At 36.6% G+C, this 21,633-nt stretch overlaps 1 protein-coding gene across 3 annotated transcripts; it reads left to right on the forward strand.

Annotated features, from left to right (window-relative positions):
* The first annotated feature begins 553 nt into the window (after nt 1–553).
* ETAA1 (ETAA1 activator of ATR kinase) lies at nt 554–20,841 on the forward strand. Of its 3 annotated transcripts, none has more exons than XM_074207450.1 (6): nt 554–1,029; nt 8,842–8,979; nt 9,251–9,327; nt 13,717–13,829; nt 14,072–16,173; nt 18,527–20,840. In XM_074207450.1, the coding sequence occupies exons 1-6, from the start codon at nt 936–938 to the stop codon at nt 18,643–18,645; spliced, it is 2,643 nt and encodes an 880-aa protein (XP_074063551.1). In that variant the 5' UTR covers nt 554–935; the 3' UTR covers nt 18,646–20,840. The 3 variants fall into 3 exon arrangements, with proteins under 3 accessions (XP_074063551.1, XP_074063537.1, XP_074063543.1); XM_074207436.1 differs by lacking the exon at nt 554–1,029 and adding an exon at nt 7,483–7,845 and having other exon boundaries at nt 18,527–20,841; XM_074207442.1 differs by lacking the exon at nt 554–1,029 and adding an exon at nt 7,483–7,830 and having other exon boundaries at nt 18,527–20,841.
* The last annotated feature ends 792 nt before the right edge of the window (nt 20,842–21,633 follow it).

Raw genomic sequence — 21,633 nt, forward strand, 5'->3', positions numbered from 1 at the left:
CCTGTAGATGAATAAAAAGTAGAAAAAGTGCTACATTTTGAATTATTGTTGCTGTTTGTCCTTCATTCTCAAAGAGGACCATGACATCAGGGAGGTGATGCCCTGACAAGCAAGAGAATTGAATTTAAGTGAGGGAGGGCTGTGCAGTGTCACTAGCCTCACTTTCTCCTCAGCAGTCATCTGGGTATAGTGGTTAGATATAGATCAGGCCAACTGGAGATAGACTGAGAGTGTTATTAAAGGATGAACTTCTTGGATTTTTTTGTTTATTTTTATAAAGAACTGAATTTAGTCTTTCATTGCAATGTCAGAAATTAGTATAGCCTACATATGTGGTACCAGTCATGTGCTATGAGTATATAGTTAACATCAAGCCCATCAGATGGCAGTTCTATGTAAAAGAAGACACCTCACAGAATCCATACCTTCAGCTTGGTTAGGTGGGGAATAGGAGTGCGGAATGTTGAATAAGTTGTCAGAAATAACTTAGAGTCAGTTGGTTTTGCTTAACTGTTTTTAACTGTTTTCTGAACACAAAGATTCATTGGGCTGGGTAGGAGTAGGGGAAAGGAAAGAAGGATAAGGTACAAATCAAAACTTCAACAACTTCCTTCTCCATCCACATGGGATATTGTCCTGTCCCAGAATCCTATCATTGATCATGATCTGAAGAAAATGATTCATCTTTGGGGAGAGATATAATATCAATAATTGGAAAAAAAGTTAAATTATTGAGTTCCATTCATTCATTTACTATTTGATTTGCTTGCCTCTTGTCAAGGAGAAATATCCTCACATTGGAAAAGAGGAAAAGAAATAATCGAAATCAAAAGCTCAAGATAAGAAGATGAAATAAGAAAGCACCTAATTTCAGTTACTCTTATCCAACTACAGTGTACATCCCAGGGATATAAAAGAACCTAAAAGTACACTATATGAAATCTTTGAGAAACATTGGAGCACAGGAGAAATATCTGAGCCCTGTGGACTATTTTCAAAAGGAGGAAACAGGTTGGATACAACAAACTGGTGAGTTTGATAACCCTGCCTGGCAATAACTCATGATTAATATTGAGTGGATGAGTGATAAGCCTTTAGAAAGGGAAATGATGAACAATAAGTTGAGAACAAATTGCAGCAAAGTTAACTTATTTTCTTATCTGACAGAATTACTAAAATAGTAAATTAGGTGAGGTAAATAATAAAGTAAATACAGCAAAGAAATACAGTGTCATAAGTTTAGAGCTGGAAGGTATTTTGGAATAATTTGATTCAAGCTCATTTACTGATTTAGGGTCCAGAGAGATGGCATGATGAGTCACCCAAAGTCAAGAAAGTAGTTAAATGAAAAAGGCAAGATTTGAACCTGGGACCTCTCAAAAAGTCTCTCATAATATCTTTGGGGACAAAAAATTACAGATTGCATGATAGTAAATTAGCTAAAGTCATAGCTGGTTATATGGCAGACTTATAAGATAGAAATCACCCTAATAAGAAGTGATTCAACAAGCATTTTTTAATGTCTACAATATCCTAGGAATTATGTAAAATCGCTAAGGATAGATGCAAATTCAAAAATGAAATTCTCTGCTCTATATTCCTTTAAGAGAAAATACAACAGAAAAAGTAAACAAAAAGTATATTCAAAATAAATGTAAAGTAACTTAGGAGAATTACAAAAAGGGAGAAAGTCTCAGGAAAGATCCCTTCAAAGAAGGTAACAGTTGAGGTGAAGGTTGAAGAGAACAAGTCATTTTAAGAAGGCAGTGTGGGGAGAGCGTTCCAGGCATAGGGACATGCCAGGAAATGTGTTCAGGCAAATGTGAAATAATTCATTTAAAAGATTGACTCTAATACAGAAAAATTTAAGGACAAAAAAAAATTAAACATGGCTCTAAGGGAAAGAAAGATTAATAGCAATAGTGGCCACCAAGAGGAAGTAAGGAGTTAGTAAAGATATAGAAGAAAGAGATTATCTAGAGAGTCACCATATGGACAAACAACTGAAGAGTGAATAAGCTTTTAAAGGGGCCGGAAGATTTTAAGTATATGTTGGGGGGGGGGGGGGGGTTCAGAAACTCTGAGAGCATGGATGAAATAATTAGGGATAGGTAGAAGGGTGGTGGCACAAACACTTGATCCTTTCAGGCTAGGGCAGGGATTCATTGTTTTGTTGATTGGGGGCTGTCTTGTGCCTGGGGACAGGGTTTTCTCCCTTTCCAATCCTTCCCTGGGAGGGGTAAGATCCTTGACTAAAAATTCTTTGATCTCACTTCCAAAAGCTTGGACTATGGACTGGGGGTGGGGGTTCAAAGTTAATGTAAAATACTTAATGTAGGGCGGCTAGATAGAGAACTAGCCCTGGAGTCAGGAGTATCTGAGTTCAAAAGTGGCCTCAGACACTTAATTACCTAGCCCTGTGGCCTTGGGCAAGCCACTTAACCCCATTGCCTAGCAAAAAAAAAAAACAAACCTAAAAAAAAATACTTAGTGTAGAGGGATCAAGATTAATTATATAACATGTTTCTCTGCCCAATATTTCCTCTACTACATTCTATATAATATTGTATATAGAAGGTCAATAAATATACTAGTTTGGCTGTAGAGTGCATGAAGGTGATTAAAATACAATAAATCTTTTAAAATGGGAGCCCCACTGTAAAGCATTTTCAAGGTACAACAGAGAAGTTTTCTATTTTATCCTAGAAACAATAGGGAACTGCTTGAGCTTTGGGAGCATGGAAGTGATGTAGGCCTACTTGAAGTTTAGAAAAATTAATGTAGACACTATATGGTGAAAGTCTTGGAGAGGGAGGATCCTGGTGGCAAGGAAAATCAATTATGAGGTTATTGCAGCCATTTAGAAAGGCAATGAAATAACATAATCCTGTAAAAACAAACAACTTTGAAAGTTGTAAGAACTATGATCAATTCAATGATTATTCATGATTCTGGAAGACCATAATGAAAATTGTGATCCACTTCAGAGACAATGTATCTTCTATATATATATAAATACAACACAGACTACCATAGCCTTCACCTGGAAGTCAAGTCAGGGATCTTTCCATATTTTTTTTTACAAGGCAATGGGGTTAAGTGGCTTGCCCAAGGCCACACGGCTAGATAATTATTAAGAGTCTGAGGCCAAATTTGAACTCAGGTACTCCTGACTCCAGGGCCGGTACTCTATCTACTGTGCCACCTAGCTGCCCTGGATCTTTCATATTCTTAAGGGGAATAAAAGTTCCAGATTTTATTGGTATAGATCCCTCTGTACTTCAGTTGCATTAGCTACTTATCGTTTAGATTCTACATGGAAATATTTTTTTAGAAACTATAATTAAAAATACAAACATTTCATCCCTACACATAAAGGAATCATAATCTCCTTACCCCACTCACCATCATGAACATCACCATTTCAGGCTCTGGGGAGTGGGAAATCAGCTCAGTTCCTATTGATGCAGGACACTGGAAATAACTTATGCTAGACTTAAAGTGTAAGCCCTTTGGGACTGAAAGACTAGTGCATAAACCATCACTCTTGTGCAATGAGTACTGTCTTGCCCATTCCACCCCTGTGGCCTGCATATTGGAGAGCACCTAGACCACTCCCCAAGCACCACCCTCGTCCAACCCACTATAGAAAGGCATTTAAGTAAGGGCCCCATGGCCAGAAGCTCTCTCTTCATTCTTTCCACTTTTTCTCTCTAAGCTAGAACTATGTGCTCCTGCCACTGGAGAACTAAGGCCTCTTTTCTATGTGGTAGACTTTGCTAGATTTTAAGCCAGTCAGCTATTATGGCTGTTTTCCTTTCTCCTTTACCCTCAAGCAGTCGTTTAATGTCTCTGCTCAACAGTGTGGACTCTCTCTCTGTCTCGCTGTCACACACGAACACACACAAACACACAGACACCCTCTCCCCCTCCCCCTCCCTCCTTTCTTCTCCACTTTGCTTTCAAGCACCTGTACCTGTCTCTTCAGGGAAAAAAAAAAATTTTAATCTGAATTTTACAGGCTTGTGAAATAGAAGTCCTGAGCTGTTTCAACTCCAGGGCCAGTCATAATTCTGCACTTTCACAAGAGCTCTCTGTCTCTATTGGCAGCCCCAACTAATCCTGCAACATTATGAAGCACAATCCCAGTTCAGGACACTATAGGACTTGTGACATATATAGTTTTAAGAAATGGGGATTCACATATTATCTTGGAAGCCATGAAAGTTGTCACCATCACCAACCCCAAGTTCCATCCAGTCTGCAAATCTATTAAATCTTGGGAAGGTAGACTAAATGCTGTATATGAATAGCTTTAAATCTGGGAGAGAGGTGAGAACTTCTAAAAGTCCTTAGTTTTCTCATTTTCTAGAGAAAAAAAACCAGGCCTAGGGAGGCTGTGAAGTGTGAAAAGATTAAACAGAAGTGGTTTGCCCAGTGTGACAACAGGGATAAGTATAAGAGGCAAAATTTGAACATAGTCTTTGATTCCAACTCCTGTGTTCTTTCTATTACCTAATAGTGTTTCTATGACTAGAAGTTAATTATTTTTTTAAAAGACAATGGAAAGATTGCTGAACCTGGAGTTGAGAAAGACTTGTATTTGAACTCCAGCTCCAATTCCTATTAGTTGTCAGGCTTTAAGCAAGTCAAGGTTTCTGATTCAAAGTTCTTATCTGTAAATTGGCTTTGAGAATACCTGCCCTGCCTATTCCCTTGGGGTTGTTGGATATAAATCCTGGCCCTACCATTCCCAACATTTACAAAGTACCAAGTTCTTGTAAAGTTAACTTGCCTTCAAATAAAGGGTGTAGCTTATCCAAATCCCACAAACATTGAACTAGCAACCTCTACTTGGAACAAGGCAACAAATTCAAAGCAACATAAAAAAGTGATCCCCACACTTTTTCCCCCCTTTCCTATCAAAACAAGGCTATCATTGTTCCTGGAAAGGGCACTCACCAAATAACTGACTGTCCTTCCTGGGCTACTATTCCTCTAATTGTGGTGTTGTCCCCATTTCCCATTAGAATGTAGTTGGTTGGCTGGTTCTTGTCCTTCATTATTGAAGACCAAAATGAGACCAGCAGCTCTAGTAGAGTTAGACAAGAGAACCTGAGCTCAAAAGCAGCCTCAGACACTTGGCATTTGCTAGTTGTGTGACCCTGGTCAAGTCATTTAACCCTAGAATCCAGGGTCATCTCCAGTTCTCTTTTGTATTTGGATACACAGTTTAGCAAGGGCCTAGTACTCTATCATCAATTTATTATTCATTGAGATAGTCTGGAAGGTTAAAATTCTTAAGATTCTGACATTTATCTTGCCCCTTTCCCTGCTTCAATGCCTAATGACCATTAAGGAAATTCTTATTTAATGTCCAGTGTCTTGTGAATCCAACCTTCTTGTAACTTCTTTCTTTCTTTTCCATGGCAACATCCTGATTCCCAACCTCTGTATGCAATCTTAAAATTCTTATACATTCTACCAATACCTATTCTCTCCATCTCTTTCCTCACATAGTTACCAGTCTAATTAATAACCTTATTATCTATTACCTAGACAACTGTGTTACTCATTTCAGTCCTGTACAACCCTTGCAACCCCATTTGAAGTTTTCTTAGCAAAAATACTAGAATGGTTTGCTATTTTCTTCTCCAGTTCACTTTACAGATGAAGAAACTGAGATAAGATAAAGAAACTGGCAGATTAAGGTTAAGTGACTTGTCACAGGTCACCCAGCTAAGTATCTGAAGCCAGATTTGAGCTCAGGTCTTTGAAGCTTCAGGCCCAGTGCTCTATCTACTTGGACACCAAGTTGGATGCATATACTAGCTCATAAATGTAGTGATTAGGAAGTTACTTCCAGGGATGAGATCATAATTGATGGGAAAATCAAGAAGTCATAAAATCACTCTTAAAAATCATATTTTCACACAATGAAAATGAAAATCATTCTGAAAAATCTGTAATCATTCTGAAAATTTACCAAAGGGAGTTGACCCAAAGTTCTAGGTATCTAAATGAAATTACTAAAGCCTAATTTCATCAGTGTTACTCCAGGGAAACTTCCTTAAAGCAACTTTTCAATTTTCCCAGAATTAATAATCTCACTTGAATTGCTTGGAGGCATAGAGTTGATGGGTAATTTAGAGGACCTCCAGGAAGTAAGAAAGGAATTCAAGGGGCAGCTAGGTGGCACAGTGGATAGAGCACCCACCCTGGAGTCAGGAGGACCTGAGTTCAAATGTGACCTGAGACACTTAATAATTACCTAGCTGTGTGGCCTTGGGCAAGCCACTTAACCCCATTGCCTTGCAAAAACCTAAAAATAAAAAAAGAATTATTTAAAAAAAATAAGATGGGAATTCAAATCCTGTCTCAGAAACCAGTTGTGTTGGCACTAGGCAAGTCATTTAACCTTTGTCAGGTACAGTTTTCCTTATCTGTAACACCTATTAGTCAGGGATGCAGGGAGGATAGTCTTTCTAAAGATATTCTTTGTAAACCTTATAAAGCATGATATAATTAATATATAATATTAAATTAAATATAAATGAGTGATTTTCCTTGGGTCACTCACTTAGCTGGTTTGCAGGAAACAAGAGAGATGAAACATTTAGGAAGAAAAAGTAAACTGTATACGCCTTTCTGTATACACACAGAAAAGAATACATGCATACATGTATTCTGAGCATGTGTATATGAGATATTCAAGGAAGACTAGCACCTCTGGTGTCAAGGTATTCCCAACTCTTTACAGGGCTGCTCATCCACCTGGTGAGAGGCCACATCCTCTCAAAACTGTCTTGGCAGCCAGGCTTAAACCAGGTTGGGAGTAACGGGGGACCTCCAACCAGGGGGTATCTGCCCCAAGCATGAGAAGAGTTGGCTTTAGGGAGCGCCTAGGGCTGGATCAGACGCTGAAGATGGATGGGCAGGGTCCATGGCCAGGTGTCTGTCAACACAACACCCGGGATGTCACTGGTCTTCTATGAAAACAAAGGACAGATAACAGACAATTGTGAGTACGTACACATCATACATGCGTATCTAGCACATGTAGAACAAGCCATGTACACAAAGGCTGTGTGTAGAGGAGCACACATGTCCACACCGCCACGTGGATATGGCAGGTCCGCCCCCTTCCCCCTGGACGGGCTGCCCATGGCCCAAAGGCCCGGCGCGACTGGCCGGTGACGTAACCTCTCTGCGCCTCCCGTCGGCAGGGCAGCAAAGACGCTTTTGGGGGGTTTGGGGTGCCGAAGTGTTTGGCACACTCTGACGTTCTTGCTAAACGTCCGTGGGAATTGGGGGGGACACGATGGGCTCCGTTCGGGACCCCCAGGCAAAGATGGAGGCGAGGAGGCCGGGGATGGAGAGAGACGAGGCGCCGCTGCCCCGCGCCGCGGCGCCCGGACGCACAGCTCTGACGCAAGGCCCTCGCCCCGCCCCCCCGCCGCCGGCAGCCAATGGGCGGCCTCCCTGGAAGCCGCCGCTCCGGTCAAGATGGCGACGGCGCTGCGGAAGGCCCCCGCGTGTTTGTAGTTGCCGGCGTCCTCCCCAGCCCCCACCTCCTCGGAAAGATGTGAAGGGAGAAGAGAGAGCAGGAGCGCGCGGCGGGAGGGGGAGGCCCCGGCCCGGGGACCATGAGTCGGCGGAGGAAGCCCGGGGAGTCTCCCGCTAATAGAGGGCCGCCGGCCCCGCCGTCGCCGCCGACCCCCTCGGCCGGGGACGCGGAGAGGCCGCCGAGCGGCCCGGGGCGGCGGCTGCGGAGCCGGCGGCGGGCGCTGAGGGAAGCGGCCCCGGCCCCGGAGAGCTGCGCCCCCGTCGGTAAAAGCGCCGAGGGTGAGGCCTGGGCCCGGCTGCCGCGGGTGGTGCAGGGAGGCAGGGCGCATGCGCGCCTCGCGGGGCGGGGGCGCCCTCCGCCCCCCCCCCCCCCGCCGGGCGGCCCCGCGGCTTCCGGTGGCCCCGGGAGGGAGGGAGGGAGGGAGCGAGGGAGGCCGCCCCGCGCCCCGCGGCTCCGGGGCAGAGTGAGGCCCGGCCCGGGCCGGGGAACGCTTTCTGGCGCCACGGCCCGAGGACTGGGCATGCGCGGACCTGGCCCAATTGGGATTCGAGGGTGGGGTTTCTTTTTAAAAGAAACCCTAATGAGATGCTGCTTGTCACTGGGACTGAGGAGCCCAGGCCCCCCTCCCCCCCAAAGACAGACTTTGAGTCACAAATCCAAATGTGTGGTGGGGGGGAATCCATTAAATTTGTTTACTATTCTTGACAGAATAACCTATTTTTTTTAAGTTATTCATTTCAGGCAATGGGGTTAAAGTGACTTGCCCAAGGTGTCACAGCCAGGCAACGAGTTCGCTCCAGACTCCAGGGCCCATGCTCTCTATCCTACCTAGCCGCCCCTTGAATCTAATTTTTTTAATAGGGATGGGAGCAGGAATTGCGATAGTGGAGAATTCCAAAATCTTTTTGAACTAAAATCTTTATAAATTGATCTCAGTGCCCCAGCATTCCGTTGCTAATGAATAAGAAACTACTGAGCTTTACACGTGTGTTTGATTGCCTGATGGCACTCACATATGTATCTGGCCAGAAAAACAAATATTTAGATTTGCTTCTTGAATATGCATTGATATTATAAATGATGAAGTTAGTGATGTTTTAAATGATTTTATTTCCAGAAGGAAATGATCAGTGTGTGTGTATATATATGCGCGCACACACACACACACACACAAATAACAGAACCAAAGGCATTTAGTTATTGTATCAACCTTATAGGAAGAAACCCTTTAAATTCAATAATGTATATTTTAGTTATATTTTATATTTATACAGAAATGTGTCTGTCTAAAACTCCAAAAAGATTGTTGCAGTCCAGTTTTCGATCACCTATCTTCAGTTCCCCTTGTAACGATACTGATGGACAGCAAGAAATATTTTGGGATCCAAATTCTCCAACAACCTGTCAATTAGGTAACTTGTAATTGGAATCTTTGATGTAGAATTGATTTTTTGATGACATTTGATTATTCCTTTTGAATGATAATTTGTTGATAATTTCAAATTTTTAGAAAGCAAATATTTTTTATTGACAATATTGATCCTTTTCTTTCAGAGCATACTATGATTTAGAATTGTCCTGAACTTAAAGTGTATTGTTTAAATTCTCATTTTAAGGAGTCTTAGTTATTAAAAATTTAAATGTTCTCTTATAACTTATAGAAATGCTCTTTTTTATTTTTAGGTGAAAGAAGAAATAAACATCATGACAGGAGATGTAGTGTTGCAATTTCAGATATTGTTAACCGTATTGCTCCTCAGGTAAATAAAATTCAATAATTTTATAGTTTATTACTAAAGTCAGTTCTGGGAGCCTCACTTCTCTCAAGTGCAAAATGGGTAGCCATCTCAGACTGTCTCTGGCATGAGATTGTTGTGAAGAGGGGCCTTTGTAAACCATGAAACACTATATACAGATATTAAGAAAAGGTTTTGCAAAATTATGTTACCCTTCACACAAACAATTATCTTCTTCTTCTGTACTTTTCTTCACATTAAAATAATAACAAAAGATTGATACTTGGTAGATCTCTGTTCTCATCTCTACTTGTTTTGGTTTTGGTTTTGTTGCTTTTGCAAGGCAATGGGGTTAAGTGGCTTGCCCAAGGCCACACAGCTAGGTAATTATTATGTGTCTGAGGCTGGATTTGAACTCAGATACTCCTGATTCCAAGGCCCGTGCTCTAGCCACTGCTCTAGCCACTGCGCCACCTAGCTGTCCCCTCAGCTCTACTTGTAGGAGATATTTTAGGATTCTTATTTAACTTTGGATTGGACTAAATGACCTTTGTGGTCTCAACTCTGAAATTCTGTGACTGGCATATGTTAATCAGTTTATATAAACATTATCAGAATCTTTTTTTTAAACTAATTATCATGTTTTTCAAAGTCATCAATAGACTAGGAAAAATTGCATCTCGACATCATTCTGAAGTGTGAAATCCATATCATTTACCTATTTAAAAATGTTGTTCTTGGGGTGTAGTGGATAGAGAGAGCACAGGCCCCTTAGTCAGGAGGACTTGAGCTCAAAACCATCCTCAGACACTTAATAATTACCTAGTTGTATAACCTTAGGCAAGTCACTTTACCCCATTGCCTTGCAAAAACCAAAAAAAAGTTCTTAACACTGATTCTTAATATGTTAGGTTCTGTTGATCTTTTACTAAATGAGACACTTAACAAAAATCACAGCAATTAAATCACTTCATTTGCATTCTATTAGATTGTCAAGAAATAGTGACTTGTCAGTGGAAGATTAATTTTAACTTACAAGTAAGCATTTATATCTGCCTTTTTTGCCATTTTTCAAAGGGTATCTACACTAAAAGAAGCATGCTACATTTAAAGAGTAGGCAAATGATGTACCTCCTGTAATTGGTTTTTGTATTTTTTTCCATAAATTATAGTTAGCATCTTTAACACTTAAGGTTATAAGAGATCATTGGCAATTTAATGGAGAGACAGAAGAATCAAAGTATTTTTCTGAATCTTATAAAATACCTGAAATGATAAATAACAGTTAAAATAACCATACTTCTGCTAGCTCTGCATCCTGTATTTGTCTTAGAAATTCATTTTACAAATAGTTTATTAGTTAAGTAGCATAAAACGAAGCCATATCTTTATTAATTTTTTGTGTTTCACATGAAACAAAGAAGCACAATAAAATATTGTTGGACTAGACTACCTAAACATTGATAGCTATTCAAATAAAGTATTATTCACTCTACCTAAATGACCTGAAGTTATCAGTCGTGTAAAGAAGTGGCAGCAGCATAAATTTTTCCTTTTATTGTTTTTATATGATTTTTAAACTTTTGAACTTTAATCTCAAAAAAAGAGCATTTTCTGCAGAACACAAAAAAGATGATTGTTTATGAAAAATTTCAATTTCACTCTCTTTTAAAAAATACTCATAATAAATTCCAAGTATTACTTTCAAAACTCTATTTGTGCTTACTTCTGCAATTCCTTCTCTCTGCATTTTTTTAGAATGTTTTTCAGTGACCTTTTGGGAATATCACTGTTGCCCTTTTCTCCCCCTATTAAAAATGTAGGGAAAATAAAAAATAAAGAAATCCAAACTGGTAATAAAAAATAATGGTCAAGCAAAACTAACATATGCAATAGTCGTGTTTCTTTCTTCTCTTTATGTCATCACCTTTCTGTCAGGAAGGTGGGCATTGTTCTTCACATTTCATGTGATGACATGGTTGATCATTACCTTGATCAAGTTCTAAATTCTTTTAAAATTTTGCTTTTCCTTACTGTTATCCTTGAATAAATTGTTCTCCCTATAAGGTTTTGCTCAGCTTTTCAGTTTAAATTATCTATGATTGCATTTTCATAATTGACAGTCTGTACATTGTTGACCAGTTGTTAGTAGCTAGTTATTGCCAAGACTGTCTCCCTGACTCTTCAGAATTGGTATGGTAATATAGTCATGATAAACTTCTTAGTTACATACTAAGATCCATAGCTAATTCTGTAGGCCAATTTCGACATAAATTTAAAATTACATTTACCATCTTTTTACCTATTCTACTTTAAACTCTCTCTACTTAATATTCTCCTTGATCATTCTTATTGAAATAAAATAAGGTGATAACTCTTGTTTTTTAAAAAAAGAATTACCAGTTTACTTATCCAGAATTGTTGAAAGAATATCAACCAGTTTTCAGGAAGTATTTTTAGGAAAATTGCCCTTAAGCATGTTCCTTCAAACATATTTTGTAAGGTAAATATTTAATTTGTCCCACCTCCTCTCCCTTCTCAATATACATACCAGTAAGTTGCATGCATGGAGGAGACACAGAAATAAAATGTACCCCTATATCTATACATATAAAGGGCAGTACCCTAAGAAATTAAACTATTGAAAAGTTGATGACTTCTGACAAATACCTTTCAAAAATTTTTTTTCTTTTAATGGCCTGAGTTGCTTTTTGTATTTCTAGAGAATTATATTGTAATCTACTGTTGCATCGATAGAAATGGCAACCAGCCCTCTAGTCTTGTTTTAATTAAAGATTTTATTTATTTTGAGTTTTACAATTTTTCCCCCATCTTACTTTCCTCCCCCTACCCCCCCCACTGAAAGCAGTTTGTCAGTCTTTACATTGTTTCCATGTTGTACATTGATTCAGATTGAGTGTGATGAGAGAGAAATCATATCCTTAAGGAAGAAGCATAAAGTATAAGAGATAACAAGATCAGACAATAAGATATCAGGTTTTTTCCTAAATCAAGGGGAATAGTCCTTGAACTTTGTTCAAACTCCACGGTTCTTTTTTCTGGATACAGATGGTATTCTCCATTACAGACAGCCCAAAATTGTCCCTGATTGTTGCACTGATGAAATAAGTGTGTCCGTCAAGGTTAATTATCACCCCCATGTTGCTGTTAGGGTGTACAGTGTTTTTCTGGTTCTGCTCATCTCACTCAACATCAGTTCATGCAAATCCCTCCAGGCTTCCCTGAATTCCTATCCCTCTTGGTTTCTAATAGTACAATAGTGTTCCATGACATACATATACCACAGTTTGCTAAGCCATTGCCCAATTGAAGGATGTTTACTGGATTTCCAATTCTTTGCCATCACAAACTGGTAGCCCTCTAGTCTTAAGCTGTTAGGTTGCACAGTGACTAGAATGCTTAACTTGGAAATAGGAAGACCTGAATTCAAAATCCACCTTAAATACTAGCAGTGTGACCTTGAGCAAGTCACTTCACTTCTTGAGTCTGAATTTTCTTAGCTACAAACTGTAGTATCACTTTCCCTATAAATTATTTTGAAAAATCAAGTAAAAAGTGCTTTACAAAACCTCAAAGCATTTTATACATGCTATTACAACATGATTTTTAGTTCCTTTGTTTATCATAAATTCTATATCAACATTAATTGTTGATAATACTTTTTATTTGTAATTCCTACTCAGACCCAATTTTTATTATTCAATTAAAAATGAAATTTAATATTTAAATTTAAATAAGTAAAACTAATTACCAAGTGTTTTAAGAAAAACATTATGATTTCTTGGCAAAGCTGAGACTAGAACTCATATTTCCTTCCTAAAGTAACCTTTCTACATTTTACTTTCCCTACTACTTTTTCCATCCAAAGTGTGCAAAGACCCCATAATGAATTCAGCTGGGCATAGTGGTGCATAATTAGAATTCCTTTTAACAGGGAGGTTGAAGCTAGTGAATCACTTGGAACTTCCAGAGTTCTGAACTAGAATAAGGTACAATGGATTGGGTTTCCACATTTAGTTTGACACCTTTATGATAACCCCTTTGAATGGACTTGTCTAAATTGCCAACAGAAGGGACAGTTGGCCCACATTGGAAACAAAGCAGGTCAGAGCACATAGAGCATGGAATTATTCTTTTCAGTGACACTATAGTACCAGCTTGGTTGAAATACAGAGAGAAAGTCACATCAAATAAACCTACATTATGTTAAAGATGGATTTTAGAAAATATTTTCCATATCTTTTTTTCCTTTTAAATATGCTTATATTACCATTGTTTCAGATTTCTAGGACATTGATCATCTCTTCAATGTGGAAAAAAATCAAATATTTGTAATTCATGTTAGGATGTTAAATGCAATCATTGTAAGCCTTTGTGAATCTTATTTTCAAGAGTGAAAAACCAACAACGGACTCTCTTCTAGACATGTGGATTGGTGAAGGGGCGATTCCATGTACTCCTGGTATAACCAAAATAAAATCTAGAACAAAAACTAGCCATATAAAGTAAGTTCCACTTTGTTTTGTTTTTCTAAGCTGATGAGAACTGGATAATTATTGGAAATAAATGTTTTGGGTCTTAATACTAAATTTAATGTTTTTCTCTTAGTTTTCTATTTTTTAAATTTAGTTTTAGGATATTGAGGTGTTTAAGCTATACTAAAATATTTAGCTTCAAAGTAATTTTAGAAATCTATATTTTGGCTGGTTCCTAAGTATTTAAATTTTTCTTTGTGATTATTTTACAGGTTTAAAGCACAAAGTAGTGAAGAAGAACTTATAAAATTGGCTAAACAATTTGATAAAAACATGGTGGAGCTAGATGTAAGGCAGGAACAAGACAGAGAGACTTTTGATTTTGTCCAGACAATTTCAGAAGCAGAGACTTTAAATAATTACAAAGATGATGCACAGATACAAGCTCTGCAGTCAGTCTCTGATGAAGTTCCTGAAGCCAGTATTGCTGTGACAGTAAAAGGGAACTCCACTGTCTCTAAGGAAGAAAATTATAAAAATCAGAGTCAAATTAATTTTGACCCAAATGCTGAAGCAGCCCTCACTGCTCTTTTTGATGGTTCGACTCAGAAATGTAGTGGACAGTTAAGCCAAGGTCTGTCAAATGCTTCTTTCAATACCTGTCACAATATCCCTGACATGAATATCAATTTGAAAAAGAAGTTAGTCAATTCTACTGAAACTGTTGTCAGTGAGAAACACATGAGTAAAATTTCATGCCAACAAAATCTGGGGCTTACTTCTGCCTCAGACTCCCTTATAATGGCAAAGTCAAGTGTAACTTCCTCTATTGCAAAGTCTGAGATTTTCAGTAAGCCTGGGGAAATAGAAGCTAACTTAGATTTTGATGATGACTGGGAACACATGTTAACTGATGACTCTTTTGTTATGCAAATTTCTCAAGCCCCTGAACTTTTAACTACTGACACTTCTTGGCCAACTAATCTGAAAGATAATTACATGCTTACTACCAATAAAAGTGATAAAGCTAAGGCAGCACTAGATCAAGATTTGCCTATTGGTAAAAGTCTTTTAAAAAATTCACAAGATCTTCCTTCAGAGACAAATAACAAAAATTCCCCTGATCCTACCAAAGCTCTGTTTTCTCCAAAGCCAAATACAGAACCCATGCAATTGGTACCTACTGAGAATGAAGTGAAATATGGGAGAAATTTCAGTAAGACAAATTTTTCCACCAAAATTCCTTGTAATCCTGAGCTTCCAGTTGCATGCAATATCCAAAAGACAAAGGAGAGTATTTATCCTAAATTTGGATCAAATATGAATGTTTCTGCAAAGGAGTCTACTTTGGTCACAAGGCATACAACTCTTCAATTACCAGCTGGTGGAGAGGATGGAAATCTAACTAACTGTTATCAGTCATTTAATATGCCTGCTAAAACAAATCCTAATAACGCTACAAGAATAAATAATGAAACCAATTTTTGTAACTTAAATCAGAAGGATACACAGAAGCAATATTCATTATTTGATGATTGGAATGATCCTAAGCTTGATAGTGAAGTGATTGAAGCATGTCATGAATTAGAAATGTCTTGGGATACAAATGATGATGATGATGATGATGATAATTTGCTTTACGAAGCTTGTGACCATGTAGAAAAGCTGACCCAGCAACAAGACTTGAAAAAAGACAACCAAGGATCTGAAAATAAGCAAAGGGTCAACTATAATTCCTGTTTAGGGATAGAAACTAATTCAGTTCTATCTGAAAAAGGATGCCAATTGCTGCAATATAAACATTTGAATACAGATAATATTTCTGCACAAGGAACATCATTGAGAGAGGTTACACAAAGAGACAAGTTAACATGTAAAAAAGATATGAATTATGGAAATTCTACAAATACTAAAGATCTGAGTAAAGACTACAAGTACCCAAATTGTCGGAGCAGTAATCAGCATGTTTCTTGGAAGAATTCTAACGTTCCAGCAGAGTTGAATAAGTCCTCAATTCTTACAGGAAATTTAAGTTTGGCAGTAGGTTCAGGCCACACATGTACAGATAGTCCTTCAAGATATTCACACAATCAGAATCTTTCTCATAGTAGAGTAACAACCCAGACTCTTTGCCATGTTAACAAAACATCAATTCCAACATCTTCCGATCACTCTTTCACAACAATTAAAAGTCCTCAGATTCTTCCTCATTTTAGTCACAGTAGTATAACATCAGGAAGCATATCTGACTCCAGAGTTTTACAGCATTCAGAGAAAAGCAAAACTCAGTTTGTCAATTCTTTACTTGAGGAGGTTGTGCCACAGCACCTTTTGAAGAGACAGTGTTCTGAATCCTGTAAACAACCTACAAAAGGTATGTACCAAAAAGGTCTTTTAAGAGCTGTTATCTTAGACCATAGCTGCTGGGGATAGAGGTAAGGTATGAGAGATTTATAGCTATAATAATTTAATCATCCAGCTGTAATTATTCTATGTAGCGGAGAGAAGGTGACATGTTTTCTACAAAGACATTCTATCAGGAAATTTTTCTCCTTAAGACTTTAATTCAAATCCCACCACTAGCTATGTGACCCTTAGAGAAGTCAATTAACCTCTTTGTGCCTTAGTAAACTCCCTGGGATTTACCTACTTTGGACTTGGTACCATGGGAAAAACAATAGATTTGAAGTCAGAGGACCTATATTAGAGTCTTGGATCTACCAGTTATTACCAGTGTTGTCCTAGCACAACCTATCAGGGCCTCAGTTTCCTTTTATAACATGTTTTAAGAATAACTGCTAATTTCAAATTACACTTACATTAGGGATTAAGAAGACATTTCTGTACTGTTTTGCAGTAAACTTTGAGATAATGCACTTTGCTGATGTATATTATAGAAACCTAAAAGGAAAGGCTGAGCTGAGATTGGATTTATATGCTAAAAAAATTATTTGTCTCATTCCAAAACCAAATATTAATAGCATGTTGAATTGTTTGCCGTTTTGGATTAAAAATAGGAATGCTTAAAATTTTACTAATTTGTTAAAAAAATTCCAAGTTTCTCTTGTATTCCTTTTTTTATGATTGTTATTTGGCATTGAGTCATTCTAGTTAGGAAGATCTTGCTAATCTTAAGGGGGTGGAGGGACTTTTGACGATAAAGGAAATGTACATAACAGATATGACCTTGTTGTGGTTGTCAAAGCTATTTACCTCTCATAGACTGATCCAATTTGTATTAAAGTCTTTGGAATTCTGATAGTTATCCAGATGTTAGTATAAGTTAAATTATTTTCTTGCAGATAATATTAGGGAATTTCTGTTAACTCCTCTGTCTAGTTAAAAATAAATGATGCAAACAGCTTTATTTAACAGTTACACTGTTGTGCATATTCACAAAATATATTAAGCATGATAGTCTTTCATCATAAAAGGAATATTCAGACCAGAAAATTTCTTTTACTAATTTAAATATTATGGTTCTATAGAGAACAAATTTCTGCCAGATTATTGATGGTCTAGTATTTTAAGCTGTCCAGGATACAACTCAAATCAGTTCACTTTTTTTATATTGTTATGTTAAATTTTCAGAATTAAAAATTTAGCATCAGGGTCTTTGACTCTTAACAGAGTAGGTTTGAATGTGAAGAAATGGAATTTTTTCTTATCTGTTTTATTTTATAAGACTTGGATCAATTTTCTAACATAGTTAACATATGCTATAGAGGAATAATATATTCATACTTAAATATGATTAAAAATACTATTTTAAGTTTTGCTTTTGATTCCTTAGATTTTTTTTAAATTATATTTTCTTATGTTAATTTTAATATGATGTTATTGTACATTATAGCCTTTAAATACCATTCAGCCATTCTAGGCAAAGGTTGTCTCCAGAAATGATGAAAGAGGCAGAATGTATCTCCTTTGATGTTTTTGTACAGTGGTTTAAAGTCTTTTACACTTGTACAATGATAAAAAGATGTGATGTAAAGATAAAAGATAAAAAGCAAATTTTTTACTTAAACCCTGAGAGAGCAAAAAATGGTCAAAAGTATATTTATCAATATAACTAATCTTAAAAATGACTCTAAAAGCGGCTAAGTGGTACAGTGGATAGAGTACTGGCTATGGAGTCAGGAGAACCTGAATTCAAATCGAGCCTCAGATAATAATTACCTAGCTGTATGACCTTGGGCAAGTCACTTGATCCTATTGTCTTGCAAAAACCAAATTTAAAAAATTTGACTAAGTCTTTTCTTGAACAACAAATTTACACTCAAATTTGAATGCCTAATGGGAAAAAAGTTGTAAAATTAGTATCTCCTAATAGAAGAATATCAAGCTAGTAAGTTGTTTGTCATTTTTCTTTAATATCTTCTCACTACTTGGTGCAATGCTTTATGCACAATGTAAGTACCAAATATTAAAATTGAATTTGCACTTTGTGCAGGTTCAGTTTACATTTTTAATATATTATAAAACACAAACTAGATGCAAATGGACAAAACTGGTAGATGGTTAAATGTTATTTGAATCTGTTGAACATTCCCATATTAGATGACTTCCCATTATTCACTGGTTTTCTTTTTTCCTATACCACTCAACCTGTATTTACCTATGGTAGGTAAACCAGTATGGAAGATATATGTACAGACTAGTAACATTTGAAAGGCCACTTTTCCAATCCATTTTAAAAACTTATAATTAGTCTTTTTAATTTGCAGAGGAAGAAGAAAAAAACAGAAAGTATTCTCCAGAAGAGATTCAGAGAAAGAGGCAAGAAGCTCTGGTTCGAAGAATGTCTAAAGCACAGGCATCGTTTGTGAATGCAGCACGTACTTAATTTTCTGAATGAAAAAAATCAGTTTTAAAGAGGAGACATGTTAAGAAACTTTACATCTTTCCTTGATAGAAAATATTGTGTTTTTTTGGTTTCTCTATGAGAAATTTGATACTGATTTACATAGACTTCTATTTTATTATTTAATGTTTACAATTGTAAACGCAATTTTTCCTCTCAAATGTATTCATATCCTAGTTAGTGAAAGTTTTGCAAGGTCCAGAAAGGTTGCAAGATTTAAAGTGTTTATGTACATCTTAATTATGTACTGTAAGTTTATGAGCAGAATTGTTAATAATTTAAAATTGTGATTGTGGAGAATTATCTCTGAAAGAGGTGAAGTTTTTTAAGTTTCATTAAACAGGTAGCCTTTTTTCCTATTACAGAACCTGAGTCAGCAATATAATAAAGGTCTGGTTTTCTAATATTCTTTTTTTTGTTCAGTATCTGATTTACTTAATTTGTAAAATGTCCTTGAATTTTTATACTACTTATACATATATATATATATATATATATATGTATATATATGTATAGGGGGGGATAGAATTAAAGGATTTAATTCCATTGTAACTAATTAATAAATATTTTCCCTTTCAACTTGAAATACATGTGAATTTTATTATCTCTTAAATATTGCTCCATTTTGATTTTTTTTCCTATAAGAAACTGACCAGTGCAATAGTCCAGTTTAAGAAGTCTGTTATTTTTTTTTAAGTGCTAGCTGTAAAACTATTCTATCCATCAGGGAATTATGAACAGGGTAGAATAATGGGGGTACTGTCATCTTTGTTTGTTTGAAGGCTAACCTTATCACTAAATTGACATTCTTAATATTTGGGTCCCATAGCAATCTGAATACTACGGACCTCATCTCAGAATAACTTTTTTTAATTGTATAAGATACACAGGGTTACAGAGGAAATCAATTAATGTTGAAATACAGTTATCAAATACATTATTTGGTGTATTTTTGTGATTGCATCAGAATCTCCTATGATACATATGAATGAGCCTTAGTTTGAGGATGATCTTTTAAAGGCTGTTTACTCAGGTGCTTAAAAAATCAACTAACAGGTTACAGCAGGATTATATTCTCAACAGCTTCACATTTTTACTATTTATGTCAGTATATATTGTATGGTATGAAAAAAATCATAAAACTGATTATTCATATAGAATGGGAAATGTTACTCCCTCACAGATTTGTGAGGAAAATAAAGCATGGTTATGAAAATAGCACATGGAATCCAGCTCACTTTTGCAGATGGTAATCTATATGGCAAACCATACTATGAACAAAACTACTGAAGTTTTTTTATCTATTATAGCTAATTCATTGATTAAAGACCACCTGATACTCTTCTCTTTTGGTTACTTGTTTTTAAAATATATGAATTTCTTGAGCCAGAAATTGAACCTAGTGCCAAATGGAAAAAAAAAGTTTAGTAGTCATGTTTTGCCTTCCATTTGCTCAGGAAGAATAGAGATAGTTTTACCAATATGACCATTTTAGAGAACTGTTGATCTGGAATATAATGACAATCACATCCTTTTATAAAAAATGAGAATTCATTTTAATTAAAGTTTTATTTATTAACAAATCTATTTTCTTTCCCTCTAATGAAATAGGAAAAATTAATTCTCTGTAGTAAATAAGCAATTTCATTGTGTTCATCCTCACAAAGGGGTATAAAGATTTATAATAGTGCCTAATCATAGGAATGAGATATGTTGAAAGGGGTCATTTGGATTAAGTGTCATAAAATAAATGATGTTTGTATGTTAACTTATAGAATGCAAGGTTCCCATTGGTAAGGACTTTTCTTTTTCTCTGGCTCCAGGGCAATGCTGGCAGTGTTATCTTAGGGACAAAATGAAGATCATCAATATTTCCAGCTTCCTATTTTGGTAGATAGATACTCAGAGATCACTACAAAAGTGGTACCCCCTTGCTCTAAGTAATTTTATTTATATACCTCTGACCTAAATACCTCCTTGGGAAAGGGAGTAATTGACATCTGTCTTAACATATTCTAATGTGCCACTTTTCTGAATATGAAAGTATATCTTAGGTGATTATGACATCTGCAGAAGTAATCTCTGATCTATACCAAAGTAAAGAGTGATCCAATGTTTCAGTGGAAGAGAAAGCAAATATCTTCTATCTTATTACATTCCATCCCAAGAATGAAAGGAGAGGGAAACAGTGCTGTATGCCCATACCCTTTGAGTAAATTTATTATTATTATTATTATTATTATTATTATTATTAGAATAAAATGATACAAAAGATGGCAAAGACTGGGAGGAGTAGCTGTATCTAGTTAACTTCTGAATCTGAAGTCCATCTAAGATTACCTCCTTTGAAAAGACTAATTGAAGTGATCTCAAGAATTTTTGACTACACATTAAATGGAATATCTAAGAATTCCATATACTTAATGTATGTGGTCCCCTGGTCCTTCAGGAATTTTTTTAATTGCTCATCTTGCTGATGCTGAATGAGAAAGGTTGGATTGGGTGAGGGTCCTCTTACAAATGTTAATCTCAACAAAAAAACTTCAGTAAGGACAGAAATAATTGATTCATTCTGTCCTTAATCAAAGATAGGTTAATCCTCTAGTATGTTAAGAAAAATACTTGTCTTGAAGCATTCAGGAATACAGAATTTCAAAGAAAGCTTTATTTCTGGGGATCATGTACCACTGTCCTTGAGAATTACAGTGGGTTCATTTGTGGCCCTACTAGATGGAAAGATTAAGAAGAGTGGAGAGGAAAATCTGGTTTAAAATAGTCAATCCAATCAGGAATGAGATTTTGATGTTGGTGTAACACAAGAAAGATTATTGGCTGGGGGCAATAAACAAAGTGCTTGCTCTAGGTGTCAGTCACTGCTAAATACTTAAATGGAAATTTATACCCTTGCAGCTTACATTTTAATGGAAGAAGGCAATGAAAAAAGGCAAAGTATGGTGGAAATACCTGTAG

This window comes from Macrotis lagotis, chromosome 1 (genome assembly GCF_037893015.1).
Source record: "Macrotis lagotis isolate mMagLag1 chromosome 1, bilby.v1.9.chrom.fasta, whole genome shotgun sequence".
Classification (NCBI taxonomy): domain Eukaryota; kingdom Metazoa; phylum Chordata; class Mammalia; order Peramelemorphia; family Peramelidae; genus Macrotis; species Macrotis lagotis.

What these genes read in the sequence shown, in the direction of transcription:
- ETAA1 (XM_074207436.1), top strand. Translation starts at nt 7,647, where the DNA reads ATGAGTCGGCGGAGGAAGCCCGGGGAGTCTCCCGCTAATAGAGGGCCG. An exon ending in TTAACCGTATTGCTCCTCAG is followed by an intron (nt 9,328 to 13,716) that starts GTAAATAAAATT and finishes CTTATTTTCAAG; the next exon opens with AGTGAAAAACCAACAACGGA. An exon ending in CTGTAAACAACCTACAAAAG is followed by an intron (nt 16,174 to 18,526) that starts GTATGTACCAAA and finishes TTTAATTTGCAG; the next exon opens with AGGAAGAAGAAAAAAACAGA.